Source organism: Doryrhamphus excisus, chromosome 3 (assembly GCF_030265055.1).
Source record: "Doryrhamphus excisus isolate RoL2022-K1 chromosome 3, RoL_Dexc_1.0, whole genome shotgun sequence".
Classification (NCBI taxonomy): Eukaryota; Metazoa; Chordata; class Actinopteri; order Syngnathiformes; family Syngnathidae; genus Doryrhamphus; species Doryrhamphus excisus.
In genome coordinates this window covers 28778775-28797974 of record NC_080468.1, presented here as the reverse complement: position 1 = coordinate 28797974, position 19200 = coordinate 28778775, and the positions used below count along the sequence as shown (strand labels likewise).

The 19200-nt window shown below is 45.2% G+C and overlaps 1 protein-coding gene across 4 annotated transcripts in view; it reads left to right on the top strand.

Moving 5' to 3' along the window:
- Positions 1-4975: 4975 nt before the first annotated feature.
- sdk2b (sidekick cell adhesion molecule 2b) overlaps positions 4976-19200 on the top strand; it is a 274153-nt gene continuing 259928 nt past the window's right edge. For all 4 annotated transcript variants that reach the window (XM_058067737.1, XM_058067734.1, XM_058067735.1 and 1 more), the window contains exon 1: positions 4976-5535. In XM_058067737.1, coding sequence (XP_057923720.1) covers positions 5433-5535 — 103 coding nt within the window. In that variant the 5' untranslated portion in view covers positions 4976-5432. The remainder of the gene's footprint in view (positions 5536-19200) is intronic.

Below are 19200 nucleotides of genomic sequence, written 5' to 3'. Positions count from 1 at the left end.
GGTCTCTAAAGGGAAACTGAGTTCCTCTTCCTGCTCTAGAAGTGCTCCGATGATAAGGGAACTGTTAACTGTTTGTTGATTTGTAGAGAAATAATACCTGATTACTCTCTGGTACTCCATCTGGTGGCACCCTCCATGAATAAAAAAAACCCTGCTAAAACATCTCAGGCCTGGATAATTGACAGGATACATGCTATAAGGGTATACAATGGTATACAATGCTATACATGCCAGAATCCTACCTACGTTAAAACAGCCATTATTCAACCAATCTCAAAGATGATTCGCTACAGAACTGCCTTTTCTTGCAAAAATCTGCTGGTTATGGGAAGCACGTATCGGAGGTGTTGCCATTGTGTTGTACTTATACAGCTTACATTTCATGAGAGGCTTGTGCAGGCCGCTCCCTGCTACTGCAAGATGGCCGTACTGGCTTCCTACGGCACCTGCGGCTATCGTGACTAGGACAAGTCACCCCCAATGCCGCCGAGCGTCCACAGAGGTGGGGAGAACCCTAGTGTTCCCCCCCTGCCTTGTGGCCCGACTGCGTGCAAGGTTTTCCTGCATGCATGCAGAAAAATAATTTGCATCCCAATTGTCTTCCTATGGGCTTTGCATGCTGTCTGCAGGTTTGAAAATCCATGCAGGCCACATGCGTGTCTCTTGCCATTTAGCCAGCACGTACAACGCGGTGTAACTCCCCTTCTGGTGTTTCACTATAGCTGGATCTGCCTGACCCCCCACAACTTTATTCTCTGCCTGTGGGGAGAGGCAGTCCTACCTGATGACCTGGAGCTCATCCTCCATATATTCAGGCTCAAAAAGACGCCATTCCGGATCCTCGTTTGTCCAACATTCATCTGTGGGGGTAGTAATCGTGGCATCCGCCATGATTAGTAATGGCAAACACACCCGTTCCTTCTATGCTGTTCTTGTTGACTGAAGTAGTGTTGGTTCCTATCTATGTGAAAGTAATGTGCCCAGTAAAGAAGTTTAAAATGATCAATATACAGCAAAATACTGTAGTATTACCTATTACCATGAATGTACCTGGTACTGCATGATCACAGCATGGATATAAAACCATAAAACCTTGATGGAGCTTTTTTGAAATGATTTATAGTCGAAATAGGTGCGCTGAAATGTTATTGTGTTCATTTTTCACACCAAGATTGTGGATGATAGGCACCCCCATCCCCAAAAGGACACTTTTCTTTCAAGAGCAGTTAATAAATACAAGTAATGTACGTTTTGAACTGTTGGCTCAAAAGGAGGTTCTAAGCAGAGATTCCAAATTCAAAAAGAGGCATGAAGCATGAAAGTCAAGTAGGCTGTTCATCAAAGTTTAGTGTCAGGTGTTCATACTGTCATGGTGACCATCAAACGCTATTTGCCAGAGAAGAAACATCTTCAAAGGCCTGGTCTCCCTCAAGGTCTGGAATGAGCAGGAGAGCACCAAACATGGGACATTGAAAGGTGGAAGGAAGTTTTCTCCTCCCTTGACGGTCCTGATGGCTTCCAACATTACTGGCATGACAAGGAGATCCCACCTGAGATGTTTTCCACCAGCCTCATCCTTCAATGGAATGCTGGAGCATAGGGTGGCGCGGGGGCATCATCCCTCACGACTGAAGGCCTTGGTCTCTGTGGTAATGACTGGACCATCCTGGGTCTTCCCCTCATCTCGATCCAATGGAGAGCATTTGGGATGGATTTACAAATATCGACATGAGTGAAGGCATACAGTGAAGGCATCTTCAGCACCCGGACCAACATTACCACTATCCTCCTGGGAACACTGGCATCAATTTTAAGGGCACAAGGTGTCCGAGGCGGCTGTAGTTGAAATGTTGGCTGGTCAGCACTTTTTTCTAAAGTTAGAAAGGGGAAGTGAAAGTGATTGTCTTGCAAATGTCATTCTTGTTTCATGTCAGGTTAAGAAGCCTATTGATTTTGAATGACACCACAATTCATCAATGATGTTTCCCTCAGTGATGACTTTGAATGAAAGGCACACTGTCGCCTCGATGTTTTCTCTGGCTTGGCTTCCAGCTGCACTTTCTGCATATTGATTTGTATTTCTTGGCTATTTCTCTTTATTTATTTCTTTATTTGGATATTTTGGGCCATCTGTTTCTCAGATCTTCTTTCCTCTCTCTCTTGCTTTGGAATCCACGGCTTCACATCTCCATCTGCCAAAAGTGATGCCTCCGTCATTTGTCGCACAGAAATGATTTTTCATGTCATCTCAGTTCACAGAGTGCAGACTGGCAAGTAAAATCATCAGCAAAATGGAAAACTCAGCATTACTTTTACAAGCATAATGTCCACATGGCTGCTCCAATTAGGAAAAGTTGGAATATTCGGTTGAGGCGCACGGTGGTTGAGTGGTTAGCATGTAGGCCCCAGAGTCAGGAGATGGGAAGACCTGGGTTGGAATCTCCGCTTGGGCATCTCTGTGTGGAGTTTGCATGTTCTCCCCGTGCATGCGTGGGTTTTCTCCGGGTACTCCGGTTTCCTCCCACATTCCAAAAACATGCTAGTTTAATTGGCTACTCCAAATTGTCCATAGGTATGAATGTGAGTGTGAATGGTTGTTTGTCTATATGTGCCCTGTGATTGGCTGGCCACCAGTCCAGGGTGTACCCCGCCTCTCGCCCGAAGACAGCTGGAATAGGCTCCATTATACCGCCACTCCCGAATGAGGATATAGAAAATGGATGGATGGGTTTAGGAAAGCGTTATATTATTACTGGCATGGGAATGAGTCCAAAGATAGATAAGCTAGACAGGTGGATTGATGTGGACTCTGCACCGGTCCGCTGTGTTGAAGACAGAGCTGAGACAAAAGGCAAAGCTCTCCATTTAACGATGGATCTACCTTATACCCTCTCCCAAGGTCCTGATCTTTGGGGAATGACCCAAAGGACAAGGTGGAGGGTACAAGTGGACCAAGTGAGTTTTCTCTGTATGGTGGCTGGAGATAAGGTGAGAAACTCGGACAAAGGCATTGCTCCTCTGCATTGAGAGGAGCACAATGGGGTGGCTCCGGCATCTTCTCAGGATGCCTCCCGGACGCCTCCCTGGGAGTTGTTTCTGGCGTGTAGGAGAAGACTCCGGACACGTTTGGGGGGGAGGGCGGTGTCTCTCCACTGGCCTGGGAACACCTCGGGATGAAGTAGTCGGGTTGAGGGAAGTCTGATTCCCTGCTTAGGCTGCTGCCCCTGCCACCCCATCTGGGATAAGCATGGGAAGATGGACGGGTAGATGCTATCCAGGAAGGAAGATCCTTTAGCCACAAAAAGTCAGTATTTAGAAACTGACAAGAAGAGCAAACATGTAAGATGACAGGGATATTTATTGAACTTGCGATCATAGCGACGTGTTGATCGTCAAAATCTTCATCAAAATCTGCACCCTTTCATTTTTCACCATATAGCCCTCACTGGAGGAAAAGCCTTTGGACCCCCCAATATTAAAACGAGTGACACTGGCTGCATTGCCGTGCACTTGAACTTGCATGTACTCATTGTGAATGTATGCTCTTTCAAACAAAAACATGCAATTGTACTCTTCCGGAATGACAATTTCTGCTGCCCAAAATGGAAAGCATGCCTGCTCTGGGGTCTTAAATGTGAGCGCCTGGGGCAAATGTCAGGATAGCATGAAATATGTCTGCACCGTTGTGCGGTTTGGTTGCAGAATGCTATAGTGAGCTTGGCCTCAGAATGTGGGTGAGGTGCTGGCTGCATCCACTCTGCTGTTATCTTCAGTGCTGAGATGGAAACAGCAAGACCATTCTGAGAGATGCTGTGTTATTTTCCTGCGGCATTGCAGCCATCGAAACAAAAATGTAAAAAATCCCCAAAACATAGGGAACATTAAGCACTCTTGTTCCCAGCCAGGCAGGCGTTGTCATTTTCAAGACATGGAACATTTGCTCGGTCATGATCCTCGTCCGCTCCTCCCATCTGGAAGCGACATTTGCTCAGTCACTCTCCATCGCTCCTTCCTCCTGCATGTCTCATGATCACCCCCTCCTATACAGGATGCGTGCTAGTAAACAACACGCCGCCTCGTCCCATGCGCGCCTCAAACGTCCCCCCAGCCTCCAACAGAAGACAAGAACAACAAACACGCCAGCTGACATGATGCTGACACAAATCATCATGTTGCCGTGGAGGACCTCACATCTGTCAAAAATTCAAATAATGGATTTTCCTGCTTAATGGGAAGAGTTCCCGCTCATGAACCGTGGTTTTTGCACTTCCACAGAAAAGAAAAAAGAAGGAAAAAAGAGCTCCTTGAAATTCATACATCATGCCGTCTTTTTTTGGGTGAAATCCTGGCATCAGCTAGCAGATATCACACAAACATGCCCCCTGGTGGCTGTCTGTCTGGTCTTTAGCTCCACAGAAAGCAACATTTGGGCGGCAGTGGTTCAGGAGCAAGACAAGGTCATCCAGAAACCGCAAAGTAGGCGGTTGGATCCCCACTCCCTCTACCCAGTCACTGCCGTTGTAGGTTACCACCACCAGTATGTGACTGGTGAGTGAATGAATAATGGCTTCACTTCATTGTGAATCACTTTCAATATCTAATCCATTATTGTCATTCTCAATATTGCTGCCCTGCACCGCTTGAAAAAACATAATTCTTCCATAAAAAACACCTGGCTGCCATTTTTAAGAAACATGACCCAGGCTTCAGCCGCAGTCGCCAAGTTGGCATACATGAGCTTTCTAAAGTTGTGGTGTGAGAATAAAGCAGGGATTAATTAGAACACAGCAGTTGTTATGATATGGGTTATGATACGCTGGGATGGGGTCCGCTGTAGGGTAGGAAAAGATGAGCGGTTATGAGAGTGCCTTTCCACTTTCTGCCGCTAGGTGTCAGCCTACCCCGCCCTCCTCCAATCTCCATGGTCGCGTCTGCTCATAAAGAAGCCCGACTAGTCCTCCGCGGAGCACACACACCACACACTCGGGCTCTCCTCCTCTCCTGCCGCGGCAGGCACGCTCCGAGCGGACGGTGTGACCGTGTCCCGGCTTCTTCCTCCCTCCTCCTTTTATCCCTCCTCCTCTTCAGCCTCCTCCTTCTCCGCAGCCGAACTTCTCCGTGCTTCCCACAAAGTGCACCGGTGAGGGCTGACGGCGCGCCGCGGGGCGGGTGGAAGTTTGACGGGGATGCTCGCGGTGGCTGACGCGGACCGCTACTACCAGGGACTGGCTTCTGAAGCTCCGTTTGCGGGCTTTTGACCCACAGAGGACGGTGCAAGTTCGGTCTTCAGCAAGGTGGACCTCCTGTGAACTTCATCAAGAGCCATCCAAAACACAAGCGGACACTGACTGACTGCTCACCAGAGGACAGCGGGGACTCTTCACGCTTCACCCGGCACTTGTTGTCTTCAGCTCGGCTGCCTTTCCGGGACCATGTCGGGTGTCTGGTGGAGCTCGTCGATGTGGCGCCCAACGTGGATTTTATTACTGCTATTCTTCACCGTCATCGTCATCAGCCACAGCACGCTAGCTCAAGGTAAGGTGCTGTAAGGAAAAAGTGTCAACTGTTCACTCTAACATCTTTTGGCATCTTTTACTTGTGCAAACACTTGAGGAGTCCCAAAATGACTCCTGGGGTGTGCGGTACAACCACGGGGGAATATGAGCTGTCTTCTTCACATCAGGTGAACTTGTCTCACTGGCTGGTGTGTGAAAAAGCCAAACATCTCCTTGCATGCTGGCAGCGGTGATGCACTTCATCTTCCTTGGAATGTTACTTTGGGAGCACGGTGGGGAGCATTCCTGTACAGCTTCCCACCTTTTCATGCCAAATGTCATTGGTAGCAAAGTGATCAACTTTGCTTCATTTGTCAGCAAACGGCGGCGAGTCATGAGTTTCCTCCATGACTAATTCCAGACTGAAGGTGTGCAATCTGGTTACGGATCCAAATGTGTCAGGACTTGCTGAGGGTGGTGGTCTGCGTTCCACCCGGGAGATGTTCTTCATGAATTAGCGCCACCTCTGCCTAGTCCTCGCGCCTAAAAGCGGCACGTAATCAGCACCAGTTGGTTCTCATCTTTTTCGTAAACTTGGTTGTCTTCCAAAGGAGACCGTGGGATGTTCACGCAAAGCTCCTCCTTTCAGCAGGCCTAATTTTGTATTTGCCATTTGGGCAGCAGTACCTTGCAAGACAGACTCCTAAACCCTCTTTAGCGCTGGAGATGGCGATGGCGGTGAACACAAACAAGGCGGATGTCCATCTAGAATCTGTCTGTCTGACATTTACAGGAGGCTGATAATCTCACGTCCTCGGGATTAAGAGTCCTGACATTGCCGTTTGCGTGTCCTCCTCCTCCTCCTGCCAGCCTCTCTGCCGTGATGACCGGGTAAACCAAAACATGGGGGTGTTAGTCACAGCTTCCCTTAATTGGCCTCGTTGAAAGTGACCCCGGCTCGCTTTTCCATCTGAAGAACACGGCCCAGACTTTTTTTTTAATGAGCGGTCTAGCGGAACGGCTTTTTAACGACAGGAGAACGGCCTCTGAGGGCCATAAAGTCTCCTCTTCCCAGCGGAGCTTTGTCGCTCTCTGAGAAAGACGGCAAGAGATCCATCCAGGTACTTTTGGCGGGTGAGAGTGAAAGCTGCTGCAGACAGGTTTGCCTCCTCTTCCCATCAACGGCCTTTGAAGCACAAGCTGAAAAGGTCAACCCTGCAGGGCGACGAGTCTGTAAAGACGACAAAAAGTCTTCTAAGGCGAAAGTAGTAGAGCGCAAATGCAAAACATGTACCCATCAGACCCTTGACCCAGACCAGCAGATACACCTCGGATAAGGCGATATGCAGAGCCCATAGTCCCTGAAAGTTGGAAGCAGACAGGCTAGATTTTATCGACAAGGAGGATGATGAACTCTGCGCCCTGGAAGCGGCACACTATTTGGATCAGGTAGAGTTCTAAAAGTAAGCAGAGCTCACAGTTTCAAAGAGACCAATTAATTTGTGACTGTTTGCCACCTAAGCTGGTTTATGTTGGAAGTTATTCAACATGAAGCGTTTTGACTATAATCCCTTCGAGGTCCTGCTTTATACTATTTTTGAACATTTGGAGTCAGTCCCAACCGTCCCACAATGGTGTGTGCTTGAACTTCATATCTAAACTTGCTGCTGGAACGGAGACGGTGTAATACTTACTTTTGTGTCTCTGTAGCGTTCATGCTAATGACGCCATAGCTCACAAACAACAATGCAACGTTAACATTTCAGATTTTAGAAGTCCATAACACAAACCCCCAAAAATCACTCAGCTGAAAGAACATCACGACCGGATGCAAAAAAAGACTCAAGAACACAAGTTCCAAAGCAAATAATAAGTCGGCCATTTTGATTTTAGACGAAAAGCAGGACTTGTGTTTGCACTAACTAGTCCTTGGTACTTAGACCACATGGGCCTAAATACAATGCTATACCCTCCACAATCCGTTTTGGTCCAATATCTGAAAGGTATAGATGGTATAATAATGGTATAATGTCAGATGCTAGCTTTCATGCTAATTATCTGGCGGAAAATCACGTACACAAACATTAGCAACAGGTTGGCTGGGTTGGCGTATCGTACAATATGGCGCACGTCTAGCTGCGTTAATCCAACCGTGTTGGCAACATATTGTTATTACAAAGTCTCCCTGTGGCGGCATGTTAGCATAGAAACCGGAAGGGGAAGTCAGCTAACTGAAGAAATAACTCATAGCAAATCAAGAAGGTGTTATCACATCTTCAGTGAAGTTAATATCAACCCTAAATGTTCATCCATCCTTTCAGTCCTCATTCATATGGAAAAAGTAGAATTGCATCACTGTTTTGGCTTTCTGGAATGGATGAATTGGATTTAGATGATTTCTGTTCTAGTTGGACCTTCTGGCATGGATTGATGATGCTGACAGAGGCAGAGGTTTAAGATGTGTAGCGAAGCCTGACTTCTTGCTTTTTTCCAAGGCATGATTTTTGCGATGTCCATAGTGTGGCCCGGGGGCCGTTTGGTGCACACGGCTGTGTTTTTAATTTCCTGCAGCATATTCTATTTTTAAAAAACAAAAATCAGCAGTCATTTTAGAAGAATAAATTAAAAATACAAAGGGAATAAATTTGGAAGCTAAGTCGTCGGTTTAGGAGCATAACATCCATGCATGCTACAGCACTAACAGCATGTTAGTAGCACAAAGTCAAATGTTAATGACCTGCGTATTATGAGGACATTTTAGTATCATGGATTTGAATTACTGAAGAAAATGTGGGGAAGGCTGCACGGTGGTCGAGTGGTTACCGCGCAGACCTCACAGCCAGGAGACCATCTCAGGACGCCATCTCTGTGTGGAGTTTGCATGTTCTCCTCGTGCATGCGTGGGTTTTCGCCGGGTACTCCGTTTTCCTCCCACATTCCAAAAACATGCTAGGTTAATTGGCGACTCCAAATTGTCCATAGGTATGAATGTGAGTGTGAATGGTTGTTTGTCTATATGTGCCCTGTGATTGGCTGGCGACCAGTCCAGAGTGTACCCCGCCTCTCGTCCGAAGACAGCTGGGATAGGCTCCAGCCAAAACCCACGATCCTCGTGAAGATAGGCGGTAGAAAATGAATGAATGAATTAACATGTGGGGCAGAAACAAAGGAGAAATCAGAAACAAAGCCAAGAAAATATAGTTGTCATTTTTGGAAAATGAGGCTGGTGAAACTGTTCTAACTTTACAAGAAGTTATAACTGTCCGGTGGCCAGTCTGCCTTATCAGGTTCATTTTGCAGGGAGCGGATTGCTATATCTGCTTTGGCACACACAGATGAGCCTGACTGCTTCCAGGCCCACTTTGGCAAAAGCCCTGGAGGCAGGGTGCGTAGATTATCGTCCGTGGGGCCGTGTGTTTGGCAGGGTGAAGTGGGGTGTCTGGAGTAACACTCCAGAGTATTTTTTTCAGATGACTGTACGGGCACAAACATTGACACAGTAATAGAAGTCAAGGACGCCCTGTGTATTTTTCTCAGGCCCGTGGAGATTGCTTTGGAATTGTGTGCATATTCGGCATCTCGCCGCGGCTTCGGGGGGGAAAATTGGATGCATTCTTATCACAAGTGACCAAATGGGCACCCAATCTCAAACAAGCAGGTGCAGTATTCGATTCCTGTGTTTTCTTGCTGCTTCTTCTTCTGTCTTCCGTGGACACGAGTGTTTGGAGGATCACATGTTACAGCAATGGAGTGGTGTGGAAATGTTACGGAGCTTTTTCATTCTTCACGCTAGCCCTCCAGTCACCTTTTGTTAGATGGAGATAAAAGTTCTCTTTTTAATTCCGTAAATGCGCCTCCCTGCGGTTTGAGGAAGGAGCGTGCGCTAAGACTGGCGAGCGGCTGACGTGTGCAGACGCAGGAGGCTGACAGGAAGTCTTGGATTTGTCACTCATCTTAATTGACAGGCAGATGATGCCAGTTGTCTCGCAGCACCTGCGTCCTTCCTGTGAGACGGTCTGCAGGGGAAATAAAAAAAAGAAGAGTGGCAAAGAAGATGCTCGCTGTGAGCACTTTGGCAAAAGGTCACTTTTTCAGAGATCTCACTGTGGGAGTCCAGCAGTAGATTTCCTCGCGGGAATATCTTGAGCTTTCTCTTCAGGAGAAACAAAAACCTCCCACTCAAGCTCCGGTCCAGCAGAGAGGTGCGAGATTTCAACCTTTTTTTTTTCTCTCTCCGCTGAGGGCAGCTCACTTCTAAACGGGGGTCGGCTTTTATTGATCGGAGTCACCTTTTCCAGTGTGACTGCTCGAGAGCTGGTTTTCCATGATGCTGGTTCCACAGTGGTGCTTAGCGGCTGCCGTACTGGCTCAGTGCTGGACCTTAAGTAGGGGAGGAGTTACTTCAGGTAACTACCCACCCCCCTGTACGCCCATTTCAACTTCATTGACTCATTGGACAGAGATAGGAGACTTCTCCCAGATGACAGTGCTTCTTCTCACCGTATCTCTGATGGAGAGCCCAGCCAGCGTACGGACAGAACTCCTTCCTGCCACTGGTACTCGCCATCTTGTCCTTTCCGTCAATACCCAGAGGTCATGGACGAGGGCAGGAACGTAGATCTTTCGCTTCCCTACGTTCATATACTGTGTACTTCACGCTTCATTATCATGGCGCCTCACATGGTTTTTAGGTTTTACCGGAGGATGTCCCCCCCACCGCTACCTGCATGCATGCAAAACCGACGTTTGACAAAATAATCAGTATTTATTTTATGCATGACTGACACTGATCTGTGACCCCTGTGATGTAATGACACGCCTCCCCAGGACAAGTGAATCTGGTGCAGAACCTGTTCTACACCGGTTCAACTCCAGCTCTGCACTCAGTCTGCCCCAGCACCAAAGCTGGTTGGAGCGCTCCCAAGAGGGGCCCTGCTGAGGGACAGGAGCGAGCCATGGCGTACATTCATGGCCGTGGAAGACTTTATGGCACCAAATTGTGGTGACGTGATTTGTGGTGTCTCAGCTCCTCATTGAAATAAGACATGAAACATTGACAGTCAAAGTTTGTGACTAAAGACAGGGCTCTCTACATTAAAAACAAAAATTACTTGCCCATGGGGAACCCTTAAGGTTGCCCGAACTTGCCCCATGTAAAATGAAAAGACTGCCATAATGATATCATCTCATTTTGGTGGCATCACATGAGAATCTCAAATAAAGATGAAATGATGATCATTTCTTGTGGTTGTTTTCCTACACAGATCATGACGTTGCATGGAAATCTGGATTGTCAAGAGACTTCTAGGCACATTGCCTTTTATACGTTGTGCACCACAATTAAACATTATTGAATAGACACATTTGTGTACTAGTAAAGTGTTTTTAATCCAGAAAAAAATGCTCAATGGTCAAACAATAATTTGTGGAGCAAAGGTGAGAAAAATCCACAGAGAAATGGAAGCGCTAGATTTTGTAGCTTGTGCCAAATCAGGACTTGGTATTGGATCTAATGGGTGGTGTTTCATTGTGACCACTTCAAATTGTCACAGCAACGTGATTCACTCACCTTTGCCATCATTTGATTTGCTGCCGCTAATAAAATAAGATATGCCTTTAAGATATGCCTTTATTCGTCCCTCAGTGGGGAAATTTGTTTCCCCAAATACTTGTTTAGGAGGCACTGGTTCATCACTTTTTGGTGTTTTCCTTCAGAAGTTGTTGAAGAATTAGACCATGTTGGCAGGGCCGCCATGATAGATGTTTTCCTAGTCAAACGATGTGGACTGCGGACCGCGGCCTAAATAAACGATTCTGATTGGTCCATTTCAAGATTTGCAATGATTGGTATGCAAATTACCAGCGGAATTACGCAGTCCGTGTTTTACCAACACCCAACAAGAACCGCTTTTAAAAAAACTCTTGGCAGTACGGCATGCCAAAGTGCACTCGCCCGACGGGAATATCACTGATTGGATTTACTTGCCCGAATTTCGTTTTAACTTGCCCCGGGCCATCGGTACATCGTTATTGTCGAGCCCTGTTAAAGATGTTTTCTCGAGTCCGTGAAGGCGGATGAGAGCCAACCTTTGAGGCGAGGGTGCATGAGAAGCCATGGCTTTGCATGCTTTACACATGGGAAAATACAAGTGTGATGGAAGCTCCCTGGATTTGGGCGACCGGGGGGGGGGGGGTGCAGACATGAAATATTGACATGATGACAGCATGACTTGATTTTATTACTTGTGAAAATACCCTGCTTCATAGATAAACAGCTCTGGATGCTAAAAGCAGAATGGCAGCCTCAAAACACATTTGTCCAGCATAGCAACATATGTTAGTCAGAAACCATACGGTGGTGGGACACAGCACGGCACTTTTGAAATGAGCACCATCTTCTCTTTACAGGGGACATGTGATGCCTTTTCCACACCAGAACGTAGCTGGAAGAGTAGCAGCAAACGTAGCTAGAAGAGTATCAGCAAACGTAGCTGGAAGAGTATCAGCAAACGTAGCTGGAAGAGTATCAGCAAACATAGCTAGAAGAGTATTAGCTAATGTAGCTGGAAGAGTATCAGCAAACGTAGCCGGAATAGTATCAGCAAACGTAGCTGTAATAGTATCAGCAAACGTAGCTGGAGGAGTATCAGCAAATGTAGCTAGAAGAGTATCAGCAAACGTAGCTAGAAGAGTATCAGCAAACGTAGCTAGAAGAGTATCAGCAAACGTAGCTGGAAGAGTATCAGCAAACATAGCTAGAAGAGTATTAGCTAATGTAGCTGGAAGAGTATCAGCAAACGTAGCCGGAATAGTATCAGCAAACGTAGCTGTAATAGTATCAGCAAACATAGCTAGAAGAGTATCAGCAAACGTAGCTAGATGAGTATCAGCAAATGTAGCTAGAAGAGTATCAGCAAACATAGCTGGAATAGTATCAGCAAACATAGCTAGAAGAGTATCAGCAAACGTAGCTAGATGAGTATCAGCAAATGTAGCTGGAATAGTATCAGCAAACATAGCTAGAAGAGTATCAGCAAACGTAGCTAGATGAGTATCAGCAAACGTAGCTAGAAGAGTATCAGCAAACGTAGATAGAAGAGTATCAGCAAACATAGCTAGAAGAGTATCAGCAAACGTAGCTGGAATAGTATCAGCAAACATAGATAGAAGAGTATCAGCAAACGTAGCTGGAAGAGTATCAGCAAACATAGATAGAAGAGTATCAGCAAACATAGCTAGAAGAGTATCAGCAAACGTAGCTAGATGAGTATCAGCAAACGTAGCTAGAAGAGTATCAGCAAACGTAGATAGAAGAGTATCAGCAAACATAGCTAGAAGAGTATCAGCAAACGTAGCTGGAATAGTATCAGCAAACATAGATAGAAGAGTATCAGCAAACGTAGCTGGAAGAGTATCAGCAAACATAGATAGAAGAGTATCAGCAAACATAGCTAGAAGAGTATCAGCAAACATAGCTGGAATAGTATCAGCAAACGTAGGTAGAAGAGTATCAGTGGACGTGTGCTGATGTTCGTCCAGCTACATTTGCTGATATTCTTTTAGACATGGAATAGTGCTAGGGCAGGTATGGATGGGTGCCTTGCTAACACTGTGGGAGCTGCGTATGGTAGAAGTCGTGGGTTGGTGGTGAACTTTCTGACGGCCTTTGGCAGCCATGCAGTGGATGAGTGCAGGCACCATTTGACCTCTTCCACCTGTATTGCTCGGGTATCATTCTAAAATCAATAGTCCTGTGCTGTGCTCATGTTTAAATAAAAAAATTCTTTCAAAGTTTGAAGGCGTTGAGAATTACGAGGGACGCCGACTCTACGATAAAAACAAGGCCGGAGGCAAGGAAAACAGGGGGGAGTTTGGACGTCCAGTTAAATAAAACGATATGTTGCTAGCATGCCAAGCTAATGCACGATGGATGAGCAATCCATGGTCACTTCTTGGTTCACAATCTCGCTGTTGCTGTAACCCACGGGTGTCCCAAGGTTGTTCCAGCCAGGGCCACACGCTGATACATGAAAGCATGCGACTTTTGCACTTTGATGTTCAGTAAAGCAATACACGCACTGTAGATATGGTAGCAACTGTTATACTGGATATTTTATCTCAACTTTGTCATACAACTGAATAAACATATAAAAAACCTATTCTTCATATCAAAGTTTCCCCCGCCCCTTGCTGTTTTTTGAATTTTCCAAATATTTATAACTTTCAAGAAAATGACAACTTTGTTTTGATCTTCATGATGACTTTAAAATGTTCTTCTAGGATGTTTCTACTGGAGGCTACTAAAAATAAGAATGATTTTCCTTATTAAATGACGAGATCATCCTTGTAAAATTGTGACTTTTGTCTCTTGATATTTTGACTTTATTCTCCTAAAATGACGTCTGCTTTTTAATTGTCCATCTTTAACTTAAATCAACTTTAATTTGAACTTTTTTCTTGTCAAGTTCTTCTTACAACTTCATTGGTTGTTCTGTTTGTTTCTCATCATCTCGTTAAAAAATATTTTCTTCTTTAATATTTCAACTTTATGCTACGAAAATGACATTATTATTCCACATAATATCACATTAAAATTTATATTTTTCAATCCAACTTTTTTACATTAACATTTAGACTTTTGTTATGTAAAATTACTGCTGATCTTTAAATATTTCCTGTTGCTGCTGTTTTGTTTTGTTTTTCTTGTTAAATGATATGTAATGTGGGCCCCAGTTGGTGTTTAGTGTTTATTATCCGATTTGATACCAATACTTTTTTAAAAAGCCTTACAAACACCTGCTCTGTCGGGGAATAAGAAGATGTAGCAGGAGGGATCAGTATGGCGTTACTTAGCGAGTATTCCGATCCTTCCAGATTCTGTTTAAAAAAACACAAATCTAACGACTTTTTCTGGTCTTATTGGATGCATTTGGAGACTGTCATGAAAGCACATATGCCCCCCCCAGAAAACCTCCCACCCCCCAGCGTGCACTGAATGGGTTCCTGCTGGGCTCTCAGTGAGAGCTCTTTGAACATCGACATCTTAACCGAGCATGAGCTGAGCGCCGTGTCTTCCCGTCTTGTCTCGTCCTTGCGCTGTTCTTCCAGCAGCTTTGACTGAATGAAGCGTTCATTGAAATGCATTGAAAATCTGCGTGTTCCTATTTTTGAGCTCCAATGAGCAAGGACACATGCGGACAAGAAGTAGGAAAGTCAAGGTTAAACTTGGCTTGATCGGTTATGCCGGGGGTCGGCAACCAGCATGAAAAAAGCCATAAGGGCCCCTTTCACCAAACGAAAAGCCACCTGGAGCCACAAAACTTATTGGAGCCCTAAATTGAAGGTATTTTCCTTAACCATATTCCTTTTGTCTTCCTGTTCTTCCTGGCGAGTGACCAGCCACACTGTGTCCACCTGGCAGTCACGCCAAGGTCACAAACGGATGTAGCACTTTTTGGCAGTTCCCAAATGCCTGTTTATTTTCTTTGCTGCAGTACAACACTAAGCACTAATTGCATATGTGGTGTGCACATGTGGAGTCCATGAGTGGACATTTTGTTGACCTGACAAAATGTACGACACACACTGGTCATATGGACGACGCACCAAGATGTGCGAAGTGCGTTGTCTTGCAACCTGAAAAACAAACATAAGTTTGTTTCACGTGACAAAGAAACTTTGAGGCCGTTCTGCGGCACAAAGACCAGCATGTCACATGCACGCCCCCCGTCCGCTTGCAGGTAGACCAGCCATAGGAGTCTGTAGGACCGGTTGGGACCTTGAGTCATGTTCCAGATCAACATTTGCATGTGTAGATTAGTTCCAGTTCCAGTACCACTCACCGTAACCGGAGCTCTTCAGCAACAAAGGAAGCTAGCAAGCCAAGTCGTCAACCAGCATCATGGCGGACTCACCTGAAGATACTGCCTCCAGCTCTTCAGGGGAGAATTGCACGGCACATGCTCACCTCTGACACTGAACTTTGAACGGCCCATGACCCCACGGCTCCTGGCGGCAGGTTGCAGACCCCCGGTCTATCCTCTCCTCCATAAAGAACAAGAGAGCAATGGAAGTTCTTCCAGAACTTTACAGTACACCACTGATCTCCAAAGTCCCTTCCATAATTGAATGCAGCGGGCACAGATAAGGTCAGCCTAACCGGGACGAAGCGACATCAAAAGTGGCGCTGCGGCGGCATGCCGCTCATCAGAGGGTACGCCTAGGTGACAAAGGCGTGGAATAATCGATGTCATTTCCCGAGCGATGTGCTCGGCGCCTTCCCTAATTCCCTCATTGCATTGCGAGCCGCTTCTCATTTGTCTGAGGACATTCACAAAACTTTTTCAGCCAAGCTCGTCTCTCTAACACAAGCGGAAAAACCACCCGTGGATTGAAAACGATTTAGCTCCGTGCAATTTTCTCTGTCGTCTGAGCTCTCTGTGCAGCGCCAAACTAAACTCACTGATTTTCCTTTTATGAATTTTTTCCACCGCACCTGCTGCATGGAGCGTGAACCCGGACGCGCCAGGATCATAGTCGCATCCGATGAAGACACATATCCAGGCTTACAATATACTTTAGCTTGGTATTCATCACTTCAGACCACCATCTTATTGCCACATCCTGTGGAATCTCTGTTGTACTTCATTTGGTCCTAAAGGTCAATCGAAAACTGAAACATGCAAAAACTGAGGCGTTTATTCCCAAGGGAAATCAAGAATCCCCCGTGTGCTGGTTCCACACCACACCGTGGTTTGAAGAAATAGGATTCCTTGTTTATTCAATCAAATATGTTTCCATTAGATCATGGACGACGTGTTTACAACCTTCTAAATACACTTTTTAACATCGTTGGAGCCCTCTAGACATGATATAACATCCTTGTAGTCACCCTTACACTCCTAATTACACATTGTTGTAGACATTATAGGAGAAAATAAGACATATAAGACATAGACGACCTGTTTACAACCTTCTAAATACACTTTTTAACATGATTAGAGCCCTCTAGACATGACATAACATCCCTATAGACAGCCTGCACTCCTCTTTCCTTTACAGTGGTAATCATACAAAAATAAGACATAATATACTGTAGACCAGGGGTGCTCATTAAGTCGATCGCGAGCTACCGGTCGATCGCGGAGGTGGTACTGGTCGATCGCTGGTCGATCAAAAAAATATCATCCTAGCATCAATGCCGTCACTTGATTGATATACAGGGCAGCCATTCAGATGACAACTGAATGTTGCCCTTCGGGCGACCAATCAAATCAAACAACGTCTCTAAGTGCAGCAGAACTTACGATGTCAGCCTATCATCCATCCCCATTACTTGATTGACATACAGAACAACCAATCAGATGACAACTGAATTTTGACCTTTAGGTCACCGCTCATGCGTAAACAACGATGCAAAGTGCTAAGCTAGTCGGCGAATTGTGAGATTTTAAAGCCCTCGCTAAAGTTTATGGTCACTAAAATGAGTGAAGGAGCTGGACCAAGTAAAAAGGCAAAACCTGGACCAAGTAAAAAGGCAAAAAACATATCACTTCCATACGGATATGGAATATTATACGGATATTATGATACGGATATTATCCATGACTGATAAACATTTGGAAGTGTGCTTGAGGCTGGCTATCAGCAGCTACTGTCCGGACTATGCATCCCTGGCTGGTTCAATTCAGTGCAAGTCATCAAAGTAAACTCAGGTAATTACAAAAAATGTTAATAGTTAATTATGTGTGTTTTGCAATATTGGCTCATTTGGTTATGTAAGGTACATCAACATACATTGTACGTACAAATAATCCTCAATACATTTGAAAATAAATAGATGTTTTGCATTTTTGTAGTGGGTAGATCATTTTGACTCGGTCATTTTAAAAGTAGCTCGCATGCTGAGAAAGTGTGAGCACCCCTGCTGTAGACTCACACGTGTTAGCCTTCCTGTTGTTCTTTTTTACTTCTTGTCCAATCAATGGAACATTACTGACACCTAGTGACTAGTGTAGAATACTACATAACATAACGTCTATGACTGCGCCTTCTGAATGCCTCATATTTGAATCTTACTTCATTTTTGTGCTTTTTTTGGACTTTTTGTGCTCCAAAATGCTTCATTTAGGCAACAAAAATGTAAAATTGACATCAATGTGCATTTTTTACAAATAAAAGCAGCATAAATGAAAAACCCTGATAGGATGAAGCCAAGAAATTCAAAGTAGATTTAAAGGGATTACTGCAAGTCCAATGAATCCATTCCAACCGCCCAAAAATATGAAAAAAATAATTCATGGAGGATAATTGTAGTTTTTCATTCAGAAAACAATGTGAACTAAAAGAAGAACAGATGGAAGTTGTTGTTGATTCCCGTACATCCTGGTGAGATGGAACTCAATGTCACATTCTGCGTCACATTGCGGCCATTTGCAACTGTCGTCCCCACGGTGGGTTATTATGCAGTCGTATTTTAGAACATCATGGCCCATGGTGTGTCCGTTTGAGGTCAATCCAACTTAGTACCTCACCAGAAGGACACCTTTGCATCTGTACTTGCAAATTTGGACCGGCTGTTTGCCTTCTAGGTGACGTTGGTCAAATTGTTGCTGTCAGTTGCATCACGGCCTCATCTCCTTCATCAAAAAAGGGTCTGAGCAGTCCTGACTTAGGATTCGGATGGCTCTGATGCTTCGAGGTCCTTGCTGACTTGGAAGAGTGCTCCTTGGCTTGGGGGCGTGGCTTTTTATGTCCTCCACGCGGATTGTGCCAGGCAGCGTTGGCTGAAGTGAGGCTCGCATGCCCGGGGGGGTAGGGCATGGCGCCTCCTCCAAATCAGGACGTAGCACCATGACTCCACACTGTTACAGCGCTCACGTCAGCGGCAGGAAGACTTCAGCGGCCACCATGATGAAAGCACCCGAGCTGCGGATGTGAATAGAACTGTGAACTTTTCACTTTCAGCACGGGGGGGGTGCCTCACCCCCCATCTGGCTAAATGAGCGCAGACCATAAAGCGACTGGAGCCCCAGGGGGCCCCCAGCTCACCCATCTGAGCCTGTTTAGAATGTAAATACATTTAGATGAGCCCCTCTCAACCTTGTAATTGCTCTCACCCCCCACCAGGTGTTTCATCAGGATCAAATGTCAACCTGCCACGAAAGGTTTTTTGGACACTAAACATTCCTCTTTTCATTCCTACACCAATGAACCATCAATCATCTGGGAAGCATTGTTGGTTGATGATTGATGGTTAATGATTAATGGTTCATGATTGATGGTTGATGACTGATGGTTAATGAGTGATACTTGATGGTTGATGGGAGATGATTGAAGGTTGATGGTTGATGGTTAATGAGTGATAGTTGATGGTTGATGGTTAATGAGTGATACTTAATGGTTGATGATTGATGATTGATGGGTGATGATTGATGGCTAATGATTGATGGTCGAAGGTTGATGATGGATAATTGATGGTTGATGATTAATGGCTAATGATTGTTGATTGATAATTGATGGTTGATGACTGATGGTTAATGATTGATACTTGATGGTTAATGATTGATGGTTAATGATTGATGGTTGATAATTGATGGTTGAAGATCAATGGTTAATGATTGATGGTTAGTGATTGATAATTGATGATTGATGTTTGATGATTGATGGTTAATGATTGATGGTTGATAATTGACGGTTGATGATT